The sequence below is a fragment of the Onychomys torridus genome, chromosome 7, assembly GCF_903995425.1.
Source record: "Onychomys torridus chromosome 7, mOncTor1.1, whole genome shotgun sequence".
NCBI classification, from domain to species: Eukaryota; Metazoa; Chordata; class Mammalia; order Rodentia; family Cricetidae; genus Onychomys; species Onychomys torridus.
In genome coordinates, this window is record NC_050449.1 from 111,754,042 (window position 1) to 111,774,281 (window position 20,240).

A 20,240-nucleotide genomic window follows, 5' to 3' on the forward strand; every position below is an offset into this window, starting at 1 on the left:
CGAGGACAACCTCAGCTGTCTGCCATTCCTCATAATGCTGCCTACCTTTCTTGTTTTAAGTAGGGTTTCTCACTAACCTGGAACTCTCAGGTAGACTAGGCTGGCTGGTGGTAGATCCTCAAAGATCTATTGGGTCTCTACCTCCCCAACGCTGAGTCCCTGACATTGGGGCTATAAGTGCATGCTGCCATGCTCAGCCTACAGTCCAGCTTCTTGATGAAGCCTTCTGTGGTGTTCTCTTTTCCCTCTGAAGTTTGATTCTTTGTCTCAGCCTCAGCCCGGTCCTGGCCACCCTTAAAGCCCTTCCTTCTGGACACTGTTTTGACGATATGAGATCTAAGGGGTTCTCCTTGCTGAGGTCTTCATAGGCTTGTGTGTGAGCCCAGGCTTCCACTGTCCCGCCCTCACTTGGCCTCCCGTGGACTGTCTCCTGTGCTGGGCATGCACACAGTCTGGGAGTACAGCCTCCACTGAGTTCACAGGTGTCTGATCCAGCCCCATTTCTCCATCACTCAGTTCACTCACTCAGCTTTAGTGAGCACCAGCTATGTGCTGTGTCTTCTTCAGTAGTGGGGTGTATCAGCAAAGAGGGCAGAGGATTGCTACTGAGGACCCTGTGTCTGGGTGGGCGGACAGTCCTCAGCCCTCCTTTGTTCTGGTTGAGGATGAGTCGTTGTACTCCCGACTCACCTTTGCCTTCCCTGTATGTTCTTGATGCTGTGGCCTGGTCTCCTTGCTTCTCTGGTCTTCTTGGAGAACCAGGAAGTGGTGGGGAGTTGGAATCCCTGAGAGAATAGACTTTTCAGCCCAAATCAGGGGCCTTGGCTAGAGCAGCCCACCTTCTGACCCCTGCCACATTTTGGGCTTCTTGAACTCGGCTCGCTGAACTGTGGGTTAAGGCAGAAGGTGGTATCTGTGCTGCTGTCCTCATGGTTACTGCGCTTTGCTCTGTGGGTCATGTGACTCCTGCTAACCAGAGGTTCCCTTCCCATTCTCAGCATCGCTGGCAGGCATGAGGCTGGAGGAAGGTGATATTGCGGTAAGGTAACTCCTCACACCTACAGACTTTCTGTCCTGGGGACCACGGTGCTGAGCCTCAGCTGTGTGTTTGCTTCATCCCAGGGGATCTAAAGAGAATGGTGTCCCACTGTCCTTCCTTAGATGGTCATTGCCCTTTGCTGATGTCAAGCATGACCTGTCTGCTTGACAGTGACTAGCCTGCTGGGTATAGTGCAGGAGCGTTGGACATGGGCTGTGAACTTCCGGGTATGTGGGAAGATTTAATCTGTGGCTTTCTACATCCAGCAGGGAAGCCATTTGGGGTACCATTATCTTCATGATTTTGTATTGAGTTCTAGAAAGTCAATAATGGTGTCCATGAGAGCAGACCTTTAATTCATCTGGTATGGGGAGAGTCAAGAAAAAGTGTCTCTGAGGAGGTGGCAGCTGTCACCTGCAGTGTGAGGAAGGAAGTGATTTGTTGAGGGGGGCAGGATGCGGAGTAGTAGTCACTGGCAGAAAGGGAGCATTTGTAGCCAAGCCCTAGGTACCTCACCCTCTACTCTGCTCTCCTAAGGTCAGCCTGGGCACCAGCGACACCCTATTTCTCTGGCTTCAGGAGCCTGTGCCTGCCCTGGAAGGCCACATCTTCTGCAACCCAGTAGACACGAAGCACTACATGGCACTTCTGTGGTAATCCTGGAATCTCTGGGTCAGGGGAGGGAGGTGCAGACAGATTCGGCACCACCAGCACCCCAAGGCATTCTTACCAAATTGCCTCATGGGTAGCCAAGACCACAGGGACACAAGTTCCTGCTTGACAGCAGAACTATCTGGGGAAGGGGCCAAGACCTATAGTCCCCCAAGCCTCGATTCAAACTCTCCCTCCAACGCCAGTGTCCTTCATGGTGCCCTGACATATCTAACTTGACTCTCAGCACATGGCCTGGGGGACAGCTTGCTTCCTGGGGGTTCTCACAGGAGGTGTGTGTTCCACGTCCTGACCACAGGCCTTTGGTGCCTGCTGGAAGCTACCTGGTTTAGAAGGCTTCTGAGCTGTGAGCCCCAGGAACCGCTGGAGAATGTTCAGGTCTAGTTGTGGTAGTGTCTGCCCCTGGCAAGCTGATACAAGGTACAGGACGCCCTGTCTGGACCCCACCGTGGCAGCTTCCAACATAAACAGAGCCCAGAATAAGTGTGAGTCCAGCACCTTCCAGGATGCCTGTGGAACCCCAGGAGAACCTCCAATACTTACAATCAGGCTGCCTGCTGTGCCCAGCCTAGGGGTTGTGGTCTAGCCTGACCTGGAGACCCCTCTGTGGTGGTATTGTGTTCCCCAAAATATTGTGCATTCTAATAAACTTATCTGGGGTCAGAGGACAGAACAGCCACTAGATAGACATAGAGGCCAGAAAATGGTGGCACACACGCCTTTAATCCTATCACTTGGGAGGCAGAGATCCATCCAGATCTCTGTGAGTTTAAAGCCACGCTGGAAACAGCTAGGCATGGTGACTCATGCCTTTCATCCCAGGAAGTGATGTCAGAAAGCAGAAAGGTATATAAGGCGTGAAAACCAGCAACTAGAAGCATTTGGCCGGTTAAGCTTTTAGCCTTTGGAGCAGCGTTTCAGCTGAGATTCATTTGGATAAGGACTCAGAGGCTTCCAGTCTGAGGAAACAGGATCAACTGAGGAACTGGTGAGGTGAGGAAGCTGTGGCTTGTTCTGCTTCTCTGATCTTCCAGAATTCACCCCAATAACTGGCTCCAGGTTTTATTTTATTAATAAGACCATTTAAGATTCTTGCTACACAACTCTGTCCAGAACTCTTCTAAAACCCCTGGGTCCAGTCTGCATGTAAAGTTTAGTGGCAGAATCCTCGCCTAGTGGAATACCTGAGTTCCAAACAACACCACAAAGCCTGGAAGCCTAGGACTCAAACTGTGTGTATTTCTGCAGCTTCAAAAATGGCTCCCTTATGAGAGAGAAGATCCGAGATGAGTCTGCTTCCTGTTCCTGGAACAAGTTCTCTAAGGCCCTGCAGTCCACGGAGATGGGGAACAAGGGAAACTTGGGTAGGTTGGCCCTGTAGCAGGAAGGCTTGGAACATCATGACTTGGGGCATGGAGGAGTTTGGGGGGTCCTTTCTGTCTATGCTTGTAGCCTCACGAGCTGGTGTGGGTCCCCAGGTTATGAGGGTGGGATCATGAGGCTCCCGTTGGGTGTGGAAAGTCAGACTCTGGCTATGTCTTCTACCCCTTCAAAGCTCCTAGAATGAAATGGCAGCCCCAGGATCTACTGAGACCTGCTGCTTCTCAGTCAGCAACTTCCTGTCCCAGACACAAGGCTGTGTTAGGAAGACTATAGCACCCAGGCCACGTCCTGAGGAAGGAAGGGCCATGTCTTCTGAGCAGACCTCAGTTGGTGCTCAGGGTTAGGGAGCTGCCGAGGGGAAGTGAGGGCCAGGGGCCTGGGGCCTACTGAGGATCCTGTAGGGCTGGGGATGGGAGGAGGCCTGAGGTGGAGATGAGGTAACTTTGCTTCAGCCTTTCTGAAGACTTTTGAGAAACTGTTCTTTGTTCTGTGTCACTGACAGCTAATCTCTTCCTGGTCTTGCTTCAGGTTTTTATTTCGATGTAATGGAGATCACCCCTGAAATTATCGGGCGTCATAGGTTTAATGCAGAAAACATTGAGGTAACATACATCTTTTTTTCCTTTTCATGTTCATGGTATATGTAGGGGGGAGTGTGGGGGTATGTGTGCATGTTTGCATGTGTGTTGCTGGTGTGCATGCATGTGGCAGCCCAAGATTGACACTGGGAATCTTCCTGAGTTCTTCGACTTGACTCATTGAGACAGGTTCTCTTGATGAAACCCAGTACTTGTTCAGGGGATTCTGTCTCCACCCGGCATTTCTGTGGCTCTGAGACTCCAGACTCAGGTTCTCTTGCTCACACAGCAAGCCTGCAGAGCTATCCCCCAGCCCCAGACACACATGCTGTGGGTTTACTCGACCCAAGTGTGCAGTGCTCTGTTTAACAACCAGCCATCAGATCATGCTGCTTGTAGGGGTCCCGTCACCTGCCCGTCTACAGATGTGCTCGGGTACATTCTAGAGGCTGCGGCCTTAATGGGCTGACAGTCCCTGTCCCTTCTCCAAGGAGGAATACAGGGGACCTGAGTACTCTGTGAGCTACTGTCTGCCCCTAGACTGGTGTCACTGGACATTTCCTTGGTGGCTGTACCCTCCACCTCCCAGCAGCCCTTGGGTCCTGTGGGCAGGAGTTTCTTCCTAGTAGGAAGAGCCTGGGAGAGAGACTGGCACTCACTGAGCACCATTGGATTCCCAGCATCATGGTGTGATTGTAGTAGCGTCCTCTTTCTCTAAGCAACTCTGTGGAGTAGGCATGACTAACTCTTTTTACAGATGGGGAAGCTGAGCCTTAGTGGCCGGCCCAAAGTCACAAGGTCACAGGTGGTGGAGGAAGCTCAGGCCCACCCAGGCCTTCCTGACGCCACTGCTCAGAAGCCACTTTTCTCTCGTTTCCGTGGCCCCTTCCGGGATGCCCTGTTTGGGATGGGTTTTCTGGTAGTTCCTATGAGTTGACACCACGTTTTGGGAGGGTTGGAGCTAGAGGATGCTTGTGAACCCAGTGGATGTTGGGGAGCTTAGGTGAGATACTCTAGTCACTGTAATAGTCAGGTGGAAATTAAGTATTGCACACTTTAAAGGCCCATACCTTTAATCCCAGCCCTCAGGAGACAGAGGCAGGCAGAACTCTCTAAGTTTGAAGTCAGCCTGGTCTACAGAGTGAGTTCCAGGACAGCCAGGACTATGTAGAGAGACCCTGTCATAAACAAACAATGTAGAAGATTCATCCTGGTCCTCAGGATGCTCTCGTATACGTCAGTCCTAAGCCTGCTCTTGTGTACATCAGTTCTAAGCTTATCAAGGAGAAAGTAGGGTTCTTCATTCCTTCAGTAGATATGTTTTTTTTCCCCAGATTTGCTTATTTCGTATGTATAAGTATTTGCTTGCATGGATGTATGTACATCATGTCTGGAGACCTCAGAGGCCAAATGAGGACACTGGATCCCCTGGAACTGGAATTACAGATGGTTGTGAGCTGCCATGTGGGGGTATTGGGAACTGAACCTGGGTCCTCTGCAAGAGCGTTGAGAGAGAGTGGCAGGTTTACTTCTTGATCTGAGGGGCTGGAAAAGCAGGCCTCTGCCTGGGGGTGACTCCTATCCGAGCTATCTTGATGCTTCAGAGTCATGGTGGATACTCAGGATAAGTTCATGGCTATCACTTGTCAACATCAACTCCATATCCTAAGCCCTGTCAGTCTAATGTGGTCACAGTGACCTTGAAAATCCAGTCCCATCATTGCAGCCCTAGTTAGGAAAGAGGACAAAACAGGAAGATCCTCATGATTTTCAAGGTCAGAGGGGAAATGTTAGAGTCAGAACTCGAAACCCTTGGTTGCTTGAGACTGAGCACTGTGATGTCACTGAGTCCTCAGAGTGGCACACAGGTGAGGTGTGAGCTGTGCAGGAGAGTTGTGTCCGTGTGAAGGTGGGACAGGTGAAATCGATGGTTATAGTAAGATCACTTACACACGCGCACATACACACACACACAGACACACACACACAGACACGCACACACAGACACACACACACAGACACACACACAGACACACACACAGACACACACACATACACACACACACGCGCACACACACGCACACACACACAGACACAGACACACGCACGTGCGCGCACACACACACGCGCACACACGCACATGCACACAGACACAGACACACGCACACACACACAGACACACACACGCACACACAGACACAGACACACACACACACACACACAGACACTCAGATATTGGTGAAATTATTAAGGTGACTCCACGTAGTTAAAAGGGAGGTTTATTTTGTGGGGTAACTTACAAATGAAGTGGTAGGTTGCAGGGTCTGGGAAAGGTATGGTGCAGTCCGGCGGTGTTCTCTGAGAACTCTGCTCGGTCTACCTCCAGTGTCCAGGGTCTGGGCACCAAGAGATCCCAATCCTAGGTCTTCAATCCTGGGTCTTTAGCCTCCTCTCTTGGCTCTGCCTTGTAGGTGTGACTGTTACTGAAGCCTCAATGGGGGTTGGAACTTCCAGGCCAAGGCTGGGATGGCTACCCACTACACTCAGAGTCCCTCATGCTGGGCCCACTTTCTGTAACAGGTTTCAGCATTCCCTGGGGATGTGGAGATTCGAGCTCTGATCGAAGGACAGTTCATGGCCAAGAGGATTCATGCAGAAGGCCTGGGCTACCGAGTCAGTAAGTGAGCTGCCAGCTGGATATATTCTGGGGCTGGGGAGGGGCCGAGGCCCAGAGATAGTACCTAGTAAGGATCTTTTGTTACAGGATGTGGTGGGGAGAAGGTGGGTGGACTCGGTCCTGGGTGGGTGAGGAAGTGATTCAGGCTCCTGCGAGCAGGTGTAGATGCAGAGGTGGGGTGGCCTGCTTCTCTGCTCTGTCACTGCTTCCCTAATTTCTTGGTCATAAGTTGTAGTCATCAGGAGAGGTCTGTGGGTGCCCCAGGTCCTTCCTACAGAGAAGCATCCTGAGCTCTGAACCTTGGGAATATGGACAGTGTGGGTGGGAGGCCTGTGTTCTGGGGCCATGACTGGGCCTCTCAGGTGAACCAGAAAGAGTGGTCCTGTAGTACCACCGCCCACACGCACAGGACTGAGGAGAGGGTCGACCAGGGCTCTTGGAAGGGATTCCTAAGAACTTGGCTGCAGAGCAAGCAGGTCTCAGAGCTCATCCTGCTGGTGGAGTTGACTACTGTAGTCTTCAAGAAGGCTGTGCTAGCCCACTAGTGTCCAAGTGAGGCACTGGTTATGGTAGTACTGGTCATTTGTCCCAGCACTAGGGAGGCAGAGGCAGGGGCATCTCTGAGTTCCAGCTCAGCAAGGGCTACAGAGCAGGATCCTGTCTCAACAAACAAAGAAACAACAAAGTCCCTATGAAGCCTCTTTGCTTCACAGTGCCCATGGAAGCCTTTATGGACAGTTCAGGCTCTGTGTTGTTGAATGTTTTTTTGTCTTTGAACCAACCAAGTAAAAGGATACTATAAAATAAGCTCGGGGAAACCTGATAGACAGCATCTACTTAAGCTGAATATACACCGTGCCAGCAATCTTATTCTTATGTAAACATGCATAGAAACATACATATGTTCATTAAAGATATCATGGGAAAACAGTGTCCATGAGAACACTCAGTGTGCCCTTGCTTACTAACCCCGAGATGAAAGCAATCTAGTATCTATAGAGAGGAGACAGACTGCCTGGGAGTGGTGGCGTTTGTCACTTTATCCCAGCCCTTGGGAGGCAGAGGCAGAGGCAGGCAGGTCTCTGTGAGTTCCACACCAGCGGTGGCACAGACACACCTTGTCTCAATAAAACAAAACAGAAATTAAAAGAAAACAAAAAAATGTAGACAGGATAAATGCATGTGTATTCACAGGATAGACTACCACACAGAAATGAAGAGGCCCCCCCCCCCTTTAATTACATGCCACAGAATTTGTAGGTGACGCAAACTAATGGTGAGCAAAGGAACAGTGTTCAGACCCAATGCAGACACTACTTGCTGCTGCTTAAACCAGGATAATTCAGGCTGGGCGTGGCTTGGTTGGTAGATTGCCTGCCTGACCCAAGGCCCTGGTTCCATCCTCGGCACCATATAAAATGAACATGCTGGCTCATACCTGTAATCCCACCACGAGGGAAGCCTTGAACCTGCTTTGTAGCTGAGGATGACCTTGAACTCCTGATCTTCCTTACTCTGCTTCCCAAGTCCTGGGATTACAGTATGTGCCAACAATGCCTGAGTTTTAATACAAATATTAAAATAAGTAAAATGATTCCTATGGACTCTCATCTGACCATCTTGGAAGTGTATTTTTTTTTTTTTAATCCTGAAGGTTTTCAAAGCCACCAGACATCTTTGAGAAATGAGATTGTGTGAGTAGAGCAGAGAAACTGGCTCTAATTGCCTAGCAGGGGTCTTTGGACCATCAGTAGGGGACATCTAGGCATGGAGGGGCTATCCAGCAGCCCAGAGTGCAGGAGGAGGCAGGGCAGAGAGGCCGGAAGGAGTGCATAGGGTTACTCAAGAGCAATTCCTGTAGAACATAAAGACATTTACTCTCTTAGCAATTTGAAAAGCAGAATCAAGCCTGTCTAGAAAGCTCTGCTGGGTTCCTTTTAAACAAGACCTCCTGGTTTTGGGGGCAGGGATTCCTTTTTATTTTCTTTATTCTTTATTTTTATTTTTATTTTGTTATTATTATTTTTATTTTTTATTTTTATTTATTTATTTATTTATTTATTTTTGGTTTTTAGAGACAGGGTTTCTCTATAGCATTGGAGCCTGTCCTGGACTAGCTCTGTAGACCAGGCTGGCCTCGAACTCACAGAGATCCACCTGCCTCTGCCTCCCAAGTGCTGGGATTACAGGCGTGCGCCACCACCGCCCAGCCCTTTTTATTTTAAAGTATATTTATTATTTGTGTATGGGGGGGTGGGCACATACAACTCAGCATGAAAGTGGAGGTCAGAGGACAACTTTGGGATCAGTTCACTCTTTCTACCACGTGAGCTCTCGGGACTGAACTCAAGACGTCAGGCTTGTTGCCAGGCACCTTAATCTGCTGAGCCATCTCTCAGCAGGTTCCTTTTTTTATTTATTATTTTTATTTTTCATTTTAAAAATCTCACTTTATGTATATGAATGTTTTGACTGCATAGATAGATGTCTGTGTACCACTTGTGTACCTGATGCCTGCAGAGGCCAGAAGAAGGCATTGACGCCCCTGGAACTGGAGTTACAGACAGTTGTGAGCTGCCATGTGGTTGCTGGGAATTGAGCCCAGGTCTTCTGGAAGAGCAGCCAGTGCTCTTATCCACTAAGCCATCTCTCCAGCCCCCAAATAAATCCTTTTTAAAGAGAACAAGAAAAAAAGAAAAAAAGCCACCAAAGTTTTTTTGTAAGGTTTGGATATGAAGCCTTTATCTATTGAAGAAAATTCCATCCTAGTATTGCTATGTTGGGAGATTTTTTTTCCCTTTTTCTATTTTTTTGGGGGGTGGTGGAGCAGAGTGGGGTTCTTGTGATTGAACTCAAGGCCTTGTGTGCTAGGCAAGCACTCTGCCAACTGAGCTACATTTCCACCCCAAATTCAGTCTTTAATTTTTTAGTTGATAAAGATGATAAAGGCAGAGGGACTGTAGATTTCATACGAGGAGCCCTGCATGGACAGGTCAAGCTTTGAGTCTCTCCACAGCCCTGGGAGATCAGCAGGAGCCATAGACCCAACACAAGCCCTCCATGGCTGAAGGACAGTTCTTTCTGCCTTGGGAGAATTGCTACAACCACCTTAGTTCGGTTTCGTCTTTTTTTTTGTTTTACAGTGCCCAAAACAAAGATTCTGGCCACAGGAGGAGCATCTCACAATAAAGACATCTTACAGGTACGTGTGGTGGTGGCCCCGTACCTCACTGTTGTCCTTGTCATTGCATCTAGGAGCTAGATGTCTCCTTAGTTACTCTTTGCCTTATTTGGGGGAACCAAGTCTCTCACTGAACTTGGAGCTCACAGATTTGACCAGAATGGCTGCCTAGCAAGCCCCAGGCATTTGGGGAACCAGGGCTGGGATTCCAGGCATGAGCTACACATACAGCTTTTTTTACATGGGTTCCTAGGGGTCTGAAGTCAGGTCCTTGTGCATCGATAGCAAACACTTTACTGAACGAGCCACCTTCTAGCTATCCACCCATTTGTCTTGTGACACTGGAGGTTGATTCCCAGCACTGAAAGAAAATAAATAAACAAACTTAGGGTATGTATTGCTGTAATAAAACACCATGAGGAAAAGCAACTTAGAGAGAAAAGGGTTTATTTCACCTTACAGCTTATAAGTCCGTCACTGAGGGATGTCAGGGCAGGAACTAACGTAGGCACCTGCAGACCAGAACTGAAGCAGAAGTGATGGACGGGTGCTGCTTACTGGCTGGCTCCTCATGGCTTGCTCAGCCTGCTTTCTTATAAGACCTAGGACCACCTGTCCAGGGATGGCACCACCCACCATGGAATGAGTCCTCCACTCCCACATTAATCACTAATTAGGAAAATGCCCCACAGACTTGTCTACAGGCTAATCTTATGGGTATTTTCTCAGCCATGGTTCCCTCTTTTCGGATTACTCTAGCTTGTGCCGAGTTGACAAAAAAAAAAAAAGGAAAAAGAAAACAAACAAATAAAAAAACCCACAAAACAATGATATAAGTAGTTTAAAAGTATAGGACAGGGCTGGGGGATGAGTCAGCTGGCAAAGTGCTTGCCATGCAGACATGAGGACCTGAGTTCAGATTCCTACCCCAATAAAAAGTCTTGGTCATGTGTACCCAGCACTGGGGAAGAGGAGAGAAGAGAGTCTGGGAGTGCTGGCCAGCCACACTAGCCAGTCTGTGAGCTGGTGGCCAAATTAAAGACATTTCAACAGTGAGGTGAAGTGATTGAAGAAGACGCCTGGCATTAAACTCTGGCCTCCACTTGTACCTGCACACAAGAGGATGCCTCCTTCCCTACACACACGGTTAGACGTGGTGGTGCCCACTGTTAATCCTGCTGCTCAGGAGATAGCAGTGGGTGGATCTGTGAGTTCTAGGCAAGCCTGGTCTAAATAGTGATTTCTATACTAACCAGGGTTACATAGTAAGATGGTGTCTTTAAACAGTACAGGGCATGGCGGTTCACACTTGCCATCTCCTCACTCAGGAGGCTGGAACAGGAAGAGGTGAGTTTGAGGCTAGCTTGGGTTACATAGTAAATTTCAGGCTGGATGGAGCTATATGGTAGGTAGGCTCTTGTCTTTGAAAAGGTACAGGGACAGCCTGGAGACTGGCCCTTTCCTAGGGTCTTCCCCATGTCACCCTGTCTCATCACCAGGCAGCTGTCATTGAATGGAAGGTATTGGAAGACATGAGCAAGGAGAAAAGCGTTTCTAAATGATCTCTCTGAGTGACCACTCACCCAGTATAATGTCTGTGTTCCTCCTAGGTGCTTGCGGATGTTTTTGGGGCCCCTGTGTATGTCATAGACACCACCAGTTCAGCCTGCGTGGGCTCTGCGTACCGAGCCTTTCATGGTAGGTCAATGAATGGGGCTCGCTGCCTCTGGGAGTGTTTAGGCACCACCAGGATGAGAAGAGTGGGAGAGAGGATGGTGGCTTAGTCAGGTTTCTATTGCTGTGAAGAGACACCATGACCACGGCAGCTCTTATAAAGGAAAACATTGAATTGAGGTGGAGGCTTACAGTTTCAGAGGTCCAGTCATCATTATCATCACGGCTGGGAGTATGGTGGCTAGCTGAGAGTCCTACACCTTGAAGGCAACAGGAAGTGAACTGAGACACTGATCAGTGTCTGACACTGAGACAGTGGTCTTGAGCTTATATGAGACCTCAAAGTGTCTACAGTGACACTTCCTCCAACAAGACCACACCTACTCCAAGGAGGCCAGACCTCCTAACAGTGCCACTCCCTTTGGGGGGCATTTTCTTTCAAACCACCACAGATGGCATTCCCAGTTTGAGGAACACTGGAGTCTCAGGAGTGTTAGCCTCCTTTCTGTCCTTCCCAGCAAGCGAGAAGGAACCTGTACCCCTTTGTCTTATGTTCTCTAGCTAGAGTGGGAAAGGGAAATAGTATTCAAACTGGACATGATCAGAATCAAGCTCTACAAAGAGAGACCAGAAAGGCCCCAGGGCATCACACAACATGGGTATAGGTCTGCACAGCTGTGCAGAGGAAGGCAGTGGCTGCAGATGAGGTCCAGAACAGCAAGAAACTGAGACAATGGGGAAGGCCTCAGAGTCGAGAAGTCCAGAACCGTGGACAGCTCCCGGAGGTGCTGGCTCTGATGATGGCTGTCTGCCTCCCTGAGACTTCAGACATGACTGGAAGACAGTTGGGTTAGGGTTAAGGTTAGTCTCCTCAGTTAGGTTGCTTTTCCCTGTCATCTGTGTGCTGGGGAACTCCTGGCTGTCAAGGTCATTAGGGTGCCATCCTTTCCCGAGGGGTTCATTCTTCCTGTTCACTTTTCACTTCTCAACACACCCACTTAAACTTGATGTTTCTTTCAACATTACAAGTGAGTGATGAGCCTTTCAATCCTTTCTCCATCACCTCATGCAACTTCATGTAGCAAGATCATGGGAATTTACTTCCAAATTTGTACCTTTACCCCATTCTAGGGGATTGAATCCAGGCCATGTACTCGTCTGTGCTTGTTAAGCTATAGCACAAGCCTGTCCTGTCCCCATATACTTTTTGTTTTGAGATGAGGTCTCACAAAATTGTCCAGGTTGATTTCCCATTCACTCTGGATTCCAGGTGGGTTTTAAAATTGCCATTCTCCGATATGTATAACAAAAATCACCCATCTTAATCTTTTTTGTTTTTGTTTTTCCAAGACAGGGTTTGTCTTTGTAGTTTTGTTTGTTTTTTTGTTTTTTGTTTTTTCAAGATAGGGTTTCTCTGTGCAGCTTTGCGCCTTTTTCCTGGAACTCACTTGGTAGCCCAGGCTGGCCTCAAACTCACAGAGATCTGCCTGGCTCTGCCTCCCAAGTGCTGGGATTAAAGGCGTGTGCCTCCACCTCGGTTTTGCTGTCAGTGACTTTTAATAACTCTTCTGAGCTGGGCTAATCTGGTTTAAACACATTTCGGGTTTTCTTGTTCTGGTGCTGGGTTGAAGCCAGGGTCTTTGCATGTGGAGATGACACCTGTCCCTGGGCTGCACTCCCATGCCCTGGTCTGACAGTGTCTGTCACACAAGTCAGTCAGCCTTGTTTGCAATGCGCAGGAATGTGACATGACCTTTCCCCTCTAGGCCTTGCAGGAGGGACAAGTGTGGCCTTTTCAGAGGTCGTGAAGTCAGCCCCACATCCCAGCCTGGCTGCCACTCCCAGCCCAGGAGCTTCCCAGGTGAGAAGCCTGGGGGTTAGTGTTTGCTTTCTCAGTCTGGCTTGGGTCTTTTTTCTTTTCTTCAAAACGTAAGTTTTTCTTTCTCATCTACATGAAGCCTGCTGTACCCAACCAGAGGCAAATCTTACCTCCCCCTCCCCCACTCCCAAGTACTTGGGGATTGATCCTGGGGTTTTACCCATGGGAAGCATGCACTTGACTATGGACACCAAGGGTGCTGGGAACTGAACCTGGGTCCTCTGCAGGGATAATACATGCTCTTAATCACTGCACCGTCTCTCCAATTCATTTTTCAAAAGTAAAAATGGAAACAAAATTAATTTTAATAATATATTTTACTTAATCTAATGTATCCAAATTATCATCATTTTAGTAAATAACTGCTTAGAGAAATTACTAATGTCATAATCCACATTAGTTTTGCACAAGGTTTTGGAAATTTGAAGTAAGTTTTATAAATATATGTATTTATTTATTTAAATTTTTATTTATTTTATGTGTATGAGTGTTTTATCTACATGTATGTTGATGCATCATGTGTGTGCTTGGTGACTGAGAAGGCTGGAAGAGGGTGTCAGATCCCCTGGAACTAGAGTTACAGACCATAGTGAGTCATTATGTGGGTGCTGGGACTCAAACCTGGGTCCTCTGGAAGGGTAACCAGTGCTCTAAACCACTGGGGTGTCCTCCAGCCTCAGAATTTACTATTTTTTTTTTTAGGCAGGGTTTCTCTGTGTAACAGCCCTGGATGTCTTAGAACTCACTCTGTAGACCAGGTTGGCCTTGAACTCACAGAGATCCACCTGCTTCTGCCTCCCAAGTGTTGAGATTAAAGGTGTGCACTCCTACCACCAAGCAGAATTTACTTTTTTCTTTTTCTTTTTTTTTTTTTTTTTGTTTTTTGTTTTTTGTTTTTTTTTTTTTTTTTGGTTTTTCGAGACAGGGTTTCTCTGTAGCTTTGGTGCCTGTCCTGGAACTCGCTTTGTAGACCAGGCTGGCCTCAAACTCACAGAGATCCACCTGCCTCTGCCTCCCGAGTGCTGGGATTACAGGCATGCGCCACCACCGCCCGGCTCAGAATTTACATTTTTAAATTGCAAGCTGTAAGCAGGTGTAAGAGGTACTTCCCCCTTGTAAACTTCTCTCTCTACCCCTCCAGGTCTACGAGGCCCTTCTCCCTCGGTATGCTGAACTTGAACAGAGAATCTTGTCTCGGGCCCGCGGGCCTCTGGAATGAACTCTGTGTGCCCTGGCAGCCTGCCGCCTCCCTCCTGCCCAGACTTCCCAGTGGCACTGTCCTCTTGCTTGTTCTGAGCAGCTCCTGGGCTGTGTTGACTCAGTGGATCGCTCCTGTCCTGTCCTGGACCATCCTGAAGCTGGCCGTGACTCCCTGGAGACATGTGGGCCGCCTCTGTCCCAGGGTGGGAAAGCAGGCTCTCCTTTTCTGTCTTTCATTCCAGGAGGCGGGAAAACAGAGTATAGGGTATGGCCACCAAAGAGGATCACCTTCCCCGTTTGAAAGGCAGAAAGCAAGCTCTCTTTTAGGACCGAACTCAGCAGAATGGGAACAGCCTTCTTCCTGACTTACTCTTCCTCCTTGGTCTTCACCTTTCAACACCCCACCCCACACTGGGACCTCCATCCTTCCCTGAAAACCAGACTTCACAGGCCCCTCCTCATCCTCCTACCTGTTTCTACCCTGTGCCTTCCCAGGATCCTCTCGGTCTGTCCATCTGTCTGTCCATCTCCCTTTCCTACTCTTACCTTGAGGTTAACTTCCCACACAGGATGACCTTCATGGGCTGGGTGAATACCCTTCCTGTGCCCTCCTCCATCTTGGTCTATACCGGAATGGGGCTGACCAGGTCACCTGGCTAGGCCACCACCCAGGCTAAACACTTTAGGGTTCACCCCTGTTTCATTGTAGTTCACATGATGGCAACGTTGTGTGTTTCTCTTTGAGACATTTCTAAATTCTGGATTTTTTCTTTTTTTTTTTTTTTTTGAGACAAGTTCTGTAGCCCAGGCTGCCCTCAAACTTTCTTTGTAGCTGAAAGTGACCTTAAACTCCTGATCTTCCTGCCACCATCTGCCAAGTGCTATGATTAGAGGCATGTGCCACCACACCTGGTTTATATAGTACAGGGGATCCCATGGCCCCATGCGTGCTGGGCAAACACTGCCAGCTGAGCCAGTTCTCAGCCTGGATCTCCTTGTTCCTTGGCATACTGACTCTCACTTCCACTTATCCTATAGTTGTGCAGATGCTGAGTCCTCCCTCCTTCCTCTTCTCTTACCTTAGACTTCTCTGTTCCTTGCTCAGATAAGCCCCCTGTGACCTCACTCCTGTGACCCCCCCCCCCCCCCCGAGTTTTCCTTTACCACAAGGCTGTACCAAACTCAGGACTTATAAACTAGACCACTGGATCTGGTGCAGTGGCAAGATGTTGCAGACAGGTGTGTGAGGTCACATGGATCAGAGCAGTGACAGCTGGGAAGTCCAAAGGACAGAACATGGATTAGAAGAGCACCTTCCACCTGGAAGGGAAGGGCTCGGTGTGTGATGGGAAAGGATCTACGGGCAGCCACCACCAGCACCACAGCAAACCTGAGCTGCGGAGGCAACGCCGCTGGGCCTCAGCCCGTTAGAGCTTACAAACACCGAGCAACAGCAGAAGCAGCATCTGGACCACAAAACAGTGAACTAAGAAGACGTTCTAACATAGATCTTGCTTACAATAAATCAGACGGACACCATGGGTGACAAATTAAAACACAAATCCAAATGGAAGCTCACCAAGCTTCTGGGGGAAGACAGTGACTGAACAGAACAGCATCATGACGGAGACCGGCTTATACATGTCAGAGATGGGGCAGACATGGCAGGATGCCGAGGAGGCAGCGGGAAAGACAGAGAAGAAAGGACAACACAGTAACGGTAGAGCACTTGGCAACGAAAGACAAGATCCCTGTTGATAATTGAAACTGCCCAAAATAAAAACAAATTCTTGAAAACACCCCAAATCAACCTCTCTCCCTCCTTATCCCCCACCCCTTTCCAGCAGTGCCAGGGCTTGAATCTGCCCTGGCTGAGACCTCCTGGCTGAGGTGCACTGGCAGTCCACTAACTGTGTCCTGAAAGAGTCTACCTTATAGTTTAGATGTGTTCTAGCAGTGTTTTGCGATTTTTATATCACTGCCCCAGCGTCACAAAGGCTTTCTTAGACCATGAAAACAATAAACAGAAGTGGGAGGCAGCTACAGAGAGATGGTTTAGAGACTGAGAGCACTGGCTGTTCTTCCAGAGGACCTGGGTTTTATTCCCAGCACCCACATGGCAACTCACAACTGTAACTCCAGCCTCAAGGGATCTGATGGCCTCTTCTGGTCTCTTCGGTCCTCCATGTGATGCACAGACAATAAAAGCAGGAAAAATAGCCATACATGTGAAATAAAAATAAAGGTTAAAAAAAAACTAGCACAATATTCCAACATCCATTTTGTAATATAAAACATTTTATGTGTTGAAGGTAAAAGTGAAATGGTCAAGACCGAAAGAGACTCTTACAAAAGAAAGATCAGGTTGGGGTCAGACTCAAAAGTCTCTCTTTTCCATGGTGTGTCTCAGACAAGTGCGCAGCAGTGTCCGTGTAGTACTGCATGGTTAAGTTTAGCCAACATGTTCTTGAGTGGCCTCGGAGCGGCTCATGACGGCCATGGGCAGGTGAAGGACGGGAGCCTTTCAAAGCTTCACTGCTTTTATTAGATCTCCTGACTTTATAAAGGACAAAGGTCATTAGTCCCTTCTTACCCAAATTTTCTAGTAAACCTGGTTATAGTAGGGTTTCGTGGTGACCCAGGCATTAAGGCTTTGTAGTATTTTGGCAGGACCAAGGCTACAGGCCACACCAGACTAAGAAAGGTCACTGAGCACTCCTGCACCCTGGAACAACATTTTCAAAGAACTAAGAAAAATATAAGGACCAGTGAGATGGCTCAGTGGGTAAAGGGGCTTGCTGCCAAGACTGATGACCTGAGTTCAATCCCTAGAACCCACATGGTGGAAGGAGAGAACCAACTCCAGCAAGTTGTCCTTTGACCTCCCTACATGTGCTGTGGTAATGTGTGTGCCTCCCCCACCCCACACCATGGAGGCAAGTGAAGACAGAAGGATGCTCAGGCCTGTCCCTGACTAAGGTATCCAAGTGGCATGGCTGTAGAAAAACGTTGTCATGCCAGGGCTACAGTTTACTCCCAGCCTCCCAGCACTCTTCTCGAAAGCAGGAGGTGATGGGGGACCTGAGCAGGACACATGAGTGCCAGTGTGGAAAATGAAAATGGCCCTGCTCGGACAAGCTTACAAGAAAAAGATGTCCTCACTTGCTTTGTGCTGCGTGAAAAACTCCACGATCAAAGGCGACTTGGTTCGTAGAGGGTTAATTTCATCTTCCCATTCCAGGTCACAGTGATGCCTGAGGGAAGTTAGGGCGGGACTGTTGTAGAAACCATGGAGGAATGCTGCTTACTGGCTTCACCAAAGGCTCACACTCGAGCTATGTTTCTTTTTCTTTCTTTCTTTCTTTCTTTCTTTCTTTCTTTCTTTCTTTCTTTCTTTCTTTTTTGGTTTTTCGAGACAGGGTTTCTCTGTAGCTTTTGCGCCTTTCCTGGGACTCACTTGGTAGCCTAGGCTGGCCTCCAACTCACAGAGATTCACCTGCCTCTGCCTCCCAAGTGCTGGGATTAAGGCATGCGCCACCACCGCCCGGCAAGCTATGTTTCTTAAACAGCCCAGGCACACAGGCCTAGGGATGATGCCATCCACAGTAGGCCAGTCCCTCCCACATCAACCATCAGTCAAGACAGTCTCTCACAGACATGGCCACAGGCCAGTCTGATCTGGGCAATCCTTCAATTGAGAGTCCCTCAGCTGACTCTAGACTGTGTCATACTGACAGCTGAAGCCAACCAGGACAGGAGAGGAGAAAAGAGTACAAAGAACTCACTGTGACACATGCAATTTCGAGGAGTAAAAAATACTTAAAATTAGCTGGACGTTGCTGGCACGTGCACACCTTTAGTCCCAGCATTTGGAAGGTAGAGGCAGGCAGATTCCTGTGAGTTTGAGGCTAGCCTGGTCTACAGAGTGAGCTCCAGGACAGCCAGAGCTGCACAGAGAAACCCAGTCTCAAAAAACCAAAACCAAGAAAAAGAATTGCAAACCAAATACTTGGGTCTTAAGTAATGAGAAAGGCTAACTGACATTAAAACTACTTTGTAATATTAAAGGCATCGGTATTAAAAACTATACAACCAGTATAATAAAAAGCTTTAAAAAGCAATAAAAATGCAAATCTTGGCACCAGGGAGATGGGTTAGTAAGTAAGGGTGTTTGCTGCCAGGCTCTGTTACCTGATTTCCGTCCCTGGGGACTCATATGTTGGAAGGAGAGAACTGACTCACACAGGTTGTCCTTTGCTCTCCACACAGGTGCCCTGGCACATGAACATCCTCATATATACACAATAAAAAATGAATGAATAAACAAATACATGTAAAAGTGCAAATCTCCCTCAATGTTCAAAGGAAAGGCACCATATCACCTAACAAGCAACACGTGGTAATTGCAGCTTCGTGCACACAGTCAACAGGTTCTAGCAGGAGTCTAGTCAGTAAAGCTGAGAGCCCTTAGTCCACCTACTAAGAAGTTCCAAACAGCTTACAAACCAGTATGTTCCCGCCATGTTTAGAAGAGGCACATATGAAATTAGCGGTTTGGAAAGACTGGAAATCAGAGTGGGCAGCGACGGTCCAAACACAAAACCACAGGAAGCAGATCACAGAATCCATTCAAAGAGGGCACAGTTCTTGGAAAAAATGTAAGGAGGGACATGGTAGTGTTAGAGGCGGACTCCAGGGCAGAGATACGCTAGTCACCAGTGCTACAGGCTCAGCTGTTTGGACTGTCAGCTTGAAATAACATTCTGGAATCCTCTGCCTGCTCCAGAGTCCCGTGTCTTCCTTTCCCATTGGCTGTGACATTTGTGCAACAGCAGCAGGGAGAGCAGACAGCTGGAAATAACAGGCTTAACACGCCACTCTCTTATTCAAGACCGAAGAAGATGAAACTACATGGAGGCTGTTTCTACAAACTAGACCTAAATGTATATTGAATGTTCCACTTTGCATGTGTATATGGATGTGTGTGTATGTGTGTGTGTGTGTGTGTGTGTGTGTGTGTGTGTGTGTATGAGTCCATGCATGTGCATGTATGGATGTGTGTGTGTATGTGTACAAGTGTATGTGTGTGTAAATGTTTAAAGTCCTCATTATGAAAACATAAATAAATATTTCATTGGTTTACATTTAACATTGTTATACAAATAAAGCTTTTTAAAATCAGAAGAAAAAAGAGGAAATATGGCTGGGCAGAGAGAGGAACATAAGATGGGAGCAGACAGGAGCTCGGCCCTTTCAGTCTGAGGATTCTTAGAGGTAAGTTTCTCTAGTGGCTGCGGCTTGCTCTGCTTCTCTGGACTTTCAGCTTTCACCCTGATATCTGACTCTGGGTTTTTATTAAGATGAATTAGGATTCGTGTTACACTTGTGTGTAGTGTGTGTGTGTGTATGAATGTGTATGTTTATAGATGAATGCAAGTATATGGGTGCATAGGTATGTGTATGGGTGCATGTATATGTGTATGGATATGTGTGTGTGTGTGTGTGTGTGTGTGTGTGTGTGTGTGTGTGTGTGTGTTTGTGTGCATGTGGAGATCAGGACTAGCTTGGATAACATTTCTCAGATGCCTTCTACTTTTTATTTGAGACAGGGACTGGCTTCCAAAGATCCACTGGTCTCCACCTCTCATGCCACCATCACTGAGACTGCAAGCATATGCCACGGGGCCTGGCTTTTAATATGAGTTCTGAGATCAAACTCAGGTCTTTATGCCTGAGTCAAGCATGTTACCAGCTAAGTTACCCCCTATCACAGATGTCCCGTATTGAAATAGAAATATGTCTATTCTCATGCATAAAAACTTACCATTTAGAGTGGGCAAGACGGCTGAACAGGTAAAGGCAGAAGCTTGGCAGCCTGAGTGTGACCTCCAGTCCACGTCATAGGAGGACCGACTCCTAAGAGTTGTCTTCTGACTTTCATAGGTGCATGATTGCAT

At 48.1% G+C, this 20,240-nt stretch overlaps 1 protein-coding gene across 10 annotated transcripts in view; it reads left to right on the top strand.

Moving 5' to 3' along the window:
* Xylb (xylulokinase) overlaps positions 1-15,039 on the top strand; it is a 36,637-nt gene extending 21,598 nt beyond the window's left edge. For 9 of the 10 annotated variants that reach the window (XM_036194273.1, XM_036194279.1, XM_036194274.1 and 6 more), the window contains 9 exons: positions 999-1,039; positions 1,577-1,692; positions 2,960-3,075; positions 3,623-3,696; positions 6,253-6,349; positions 9,493-9,551; positions 11,141-11,228; positions 12,971-13,065; positions 14,225-15,039. In XM_036194273.1, the coding sequence (XP_036050166.1) occupies positions 999-1,039; positions 1,577-1,692; positions 2,960-3,075; positions 3,623-3,696; positions 6,253-6,349; positions 9,493-9,551; positions 11,141-11,228; positions 12,971-13,065; positions 14,225-14,302 (764 nt within the window). In that variant the 3' untranslated portion in view covers positions 14,303-15,039. The remainder of the gene's footprint in view (positions 1-998; positions 1,040-1,576; positions 1,693-2,959; positions 3,076-3,622; positions 3,697-6,252; positions 6,350-9,492; positions 9,552-11,140; positions 11,229-12,970; positions 13,066-14,224) is intronic. The other variant, XM_036194275.1, reaches the window with a different exon arrangement.
* Positions 15,040-20,240: the final 5,201 nt, after the last annotated feature.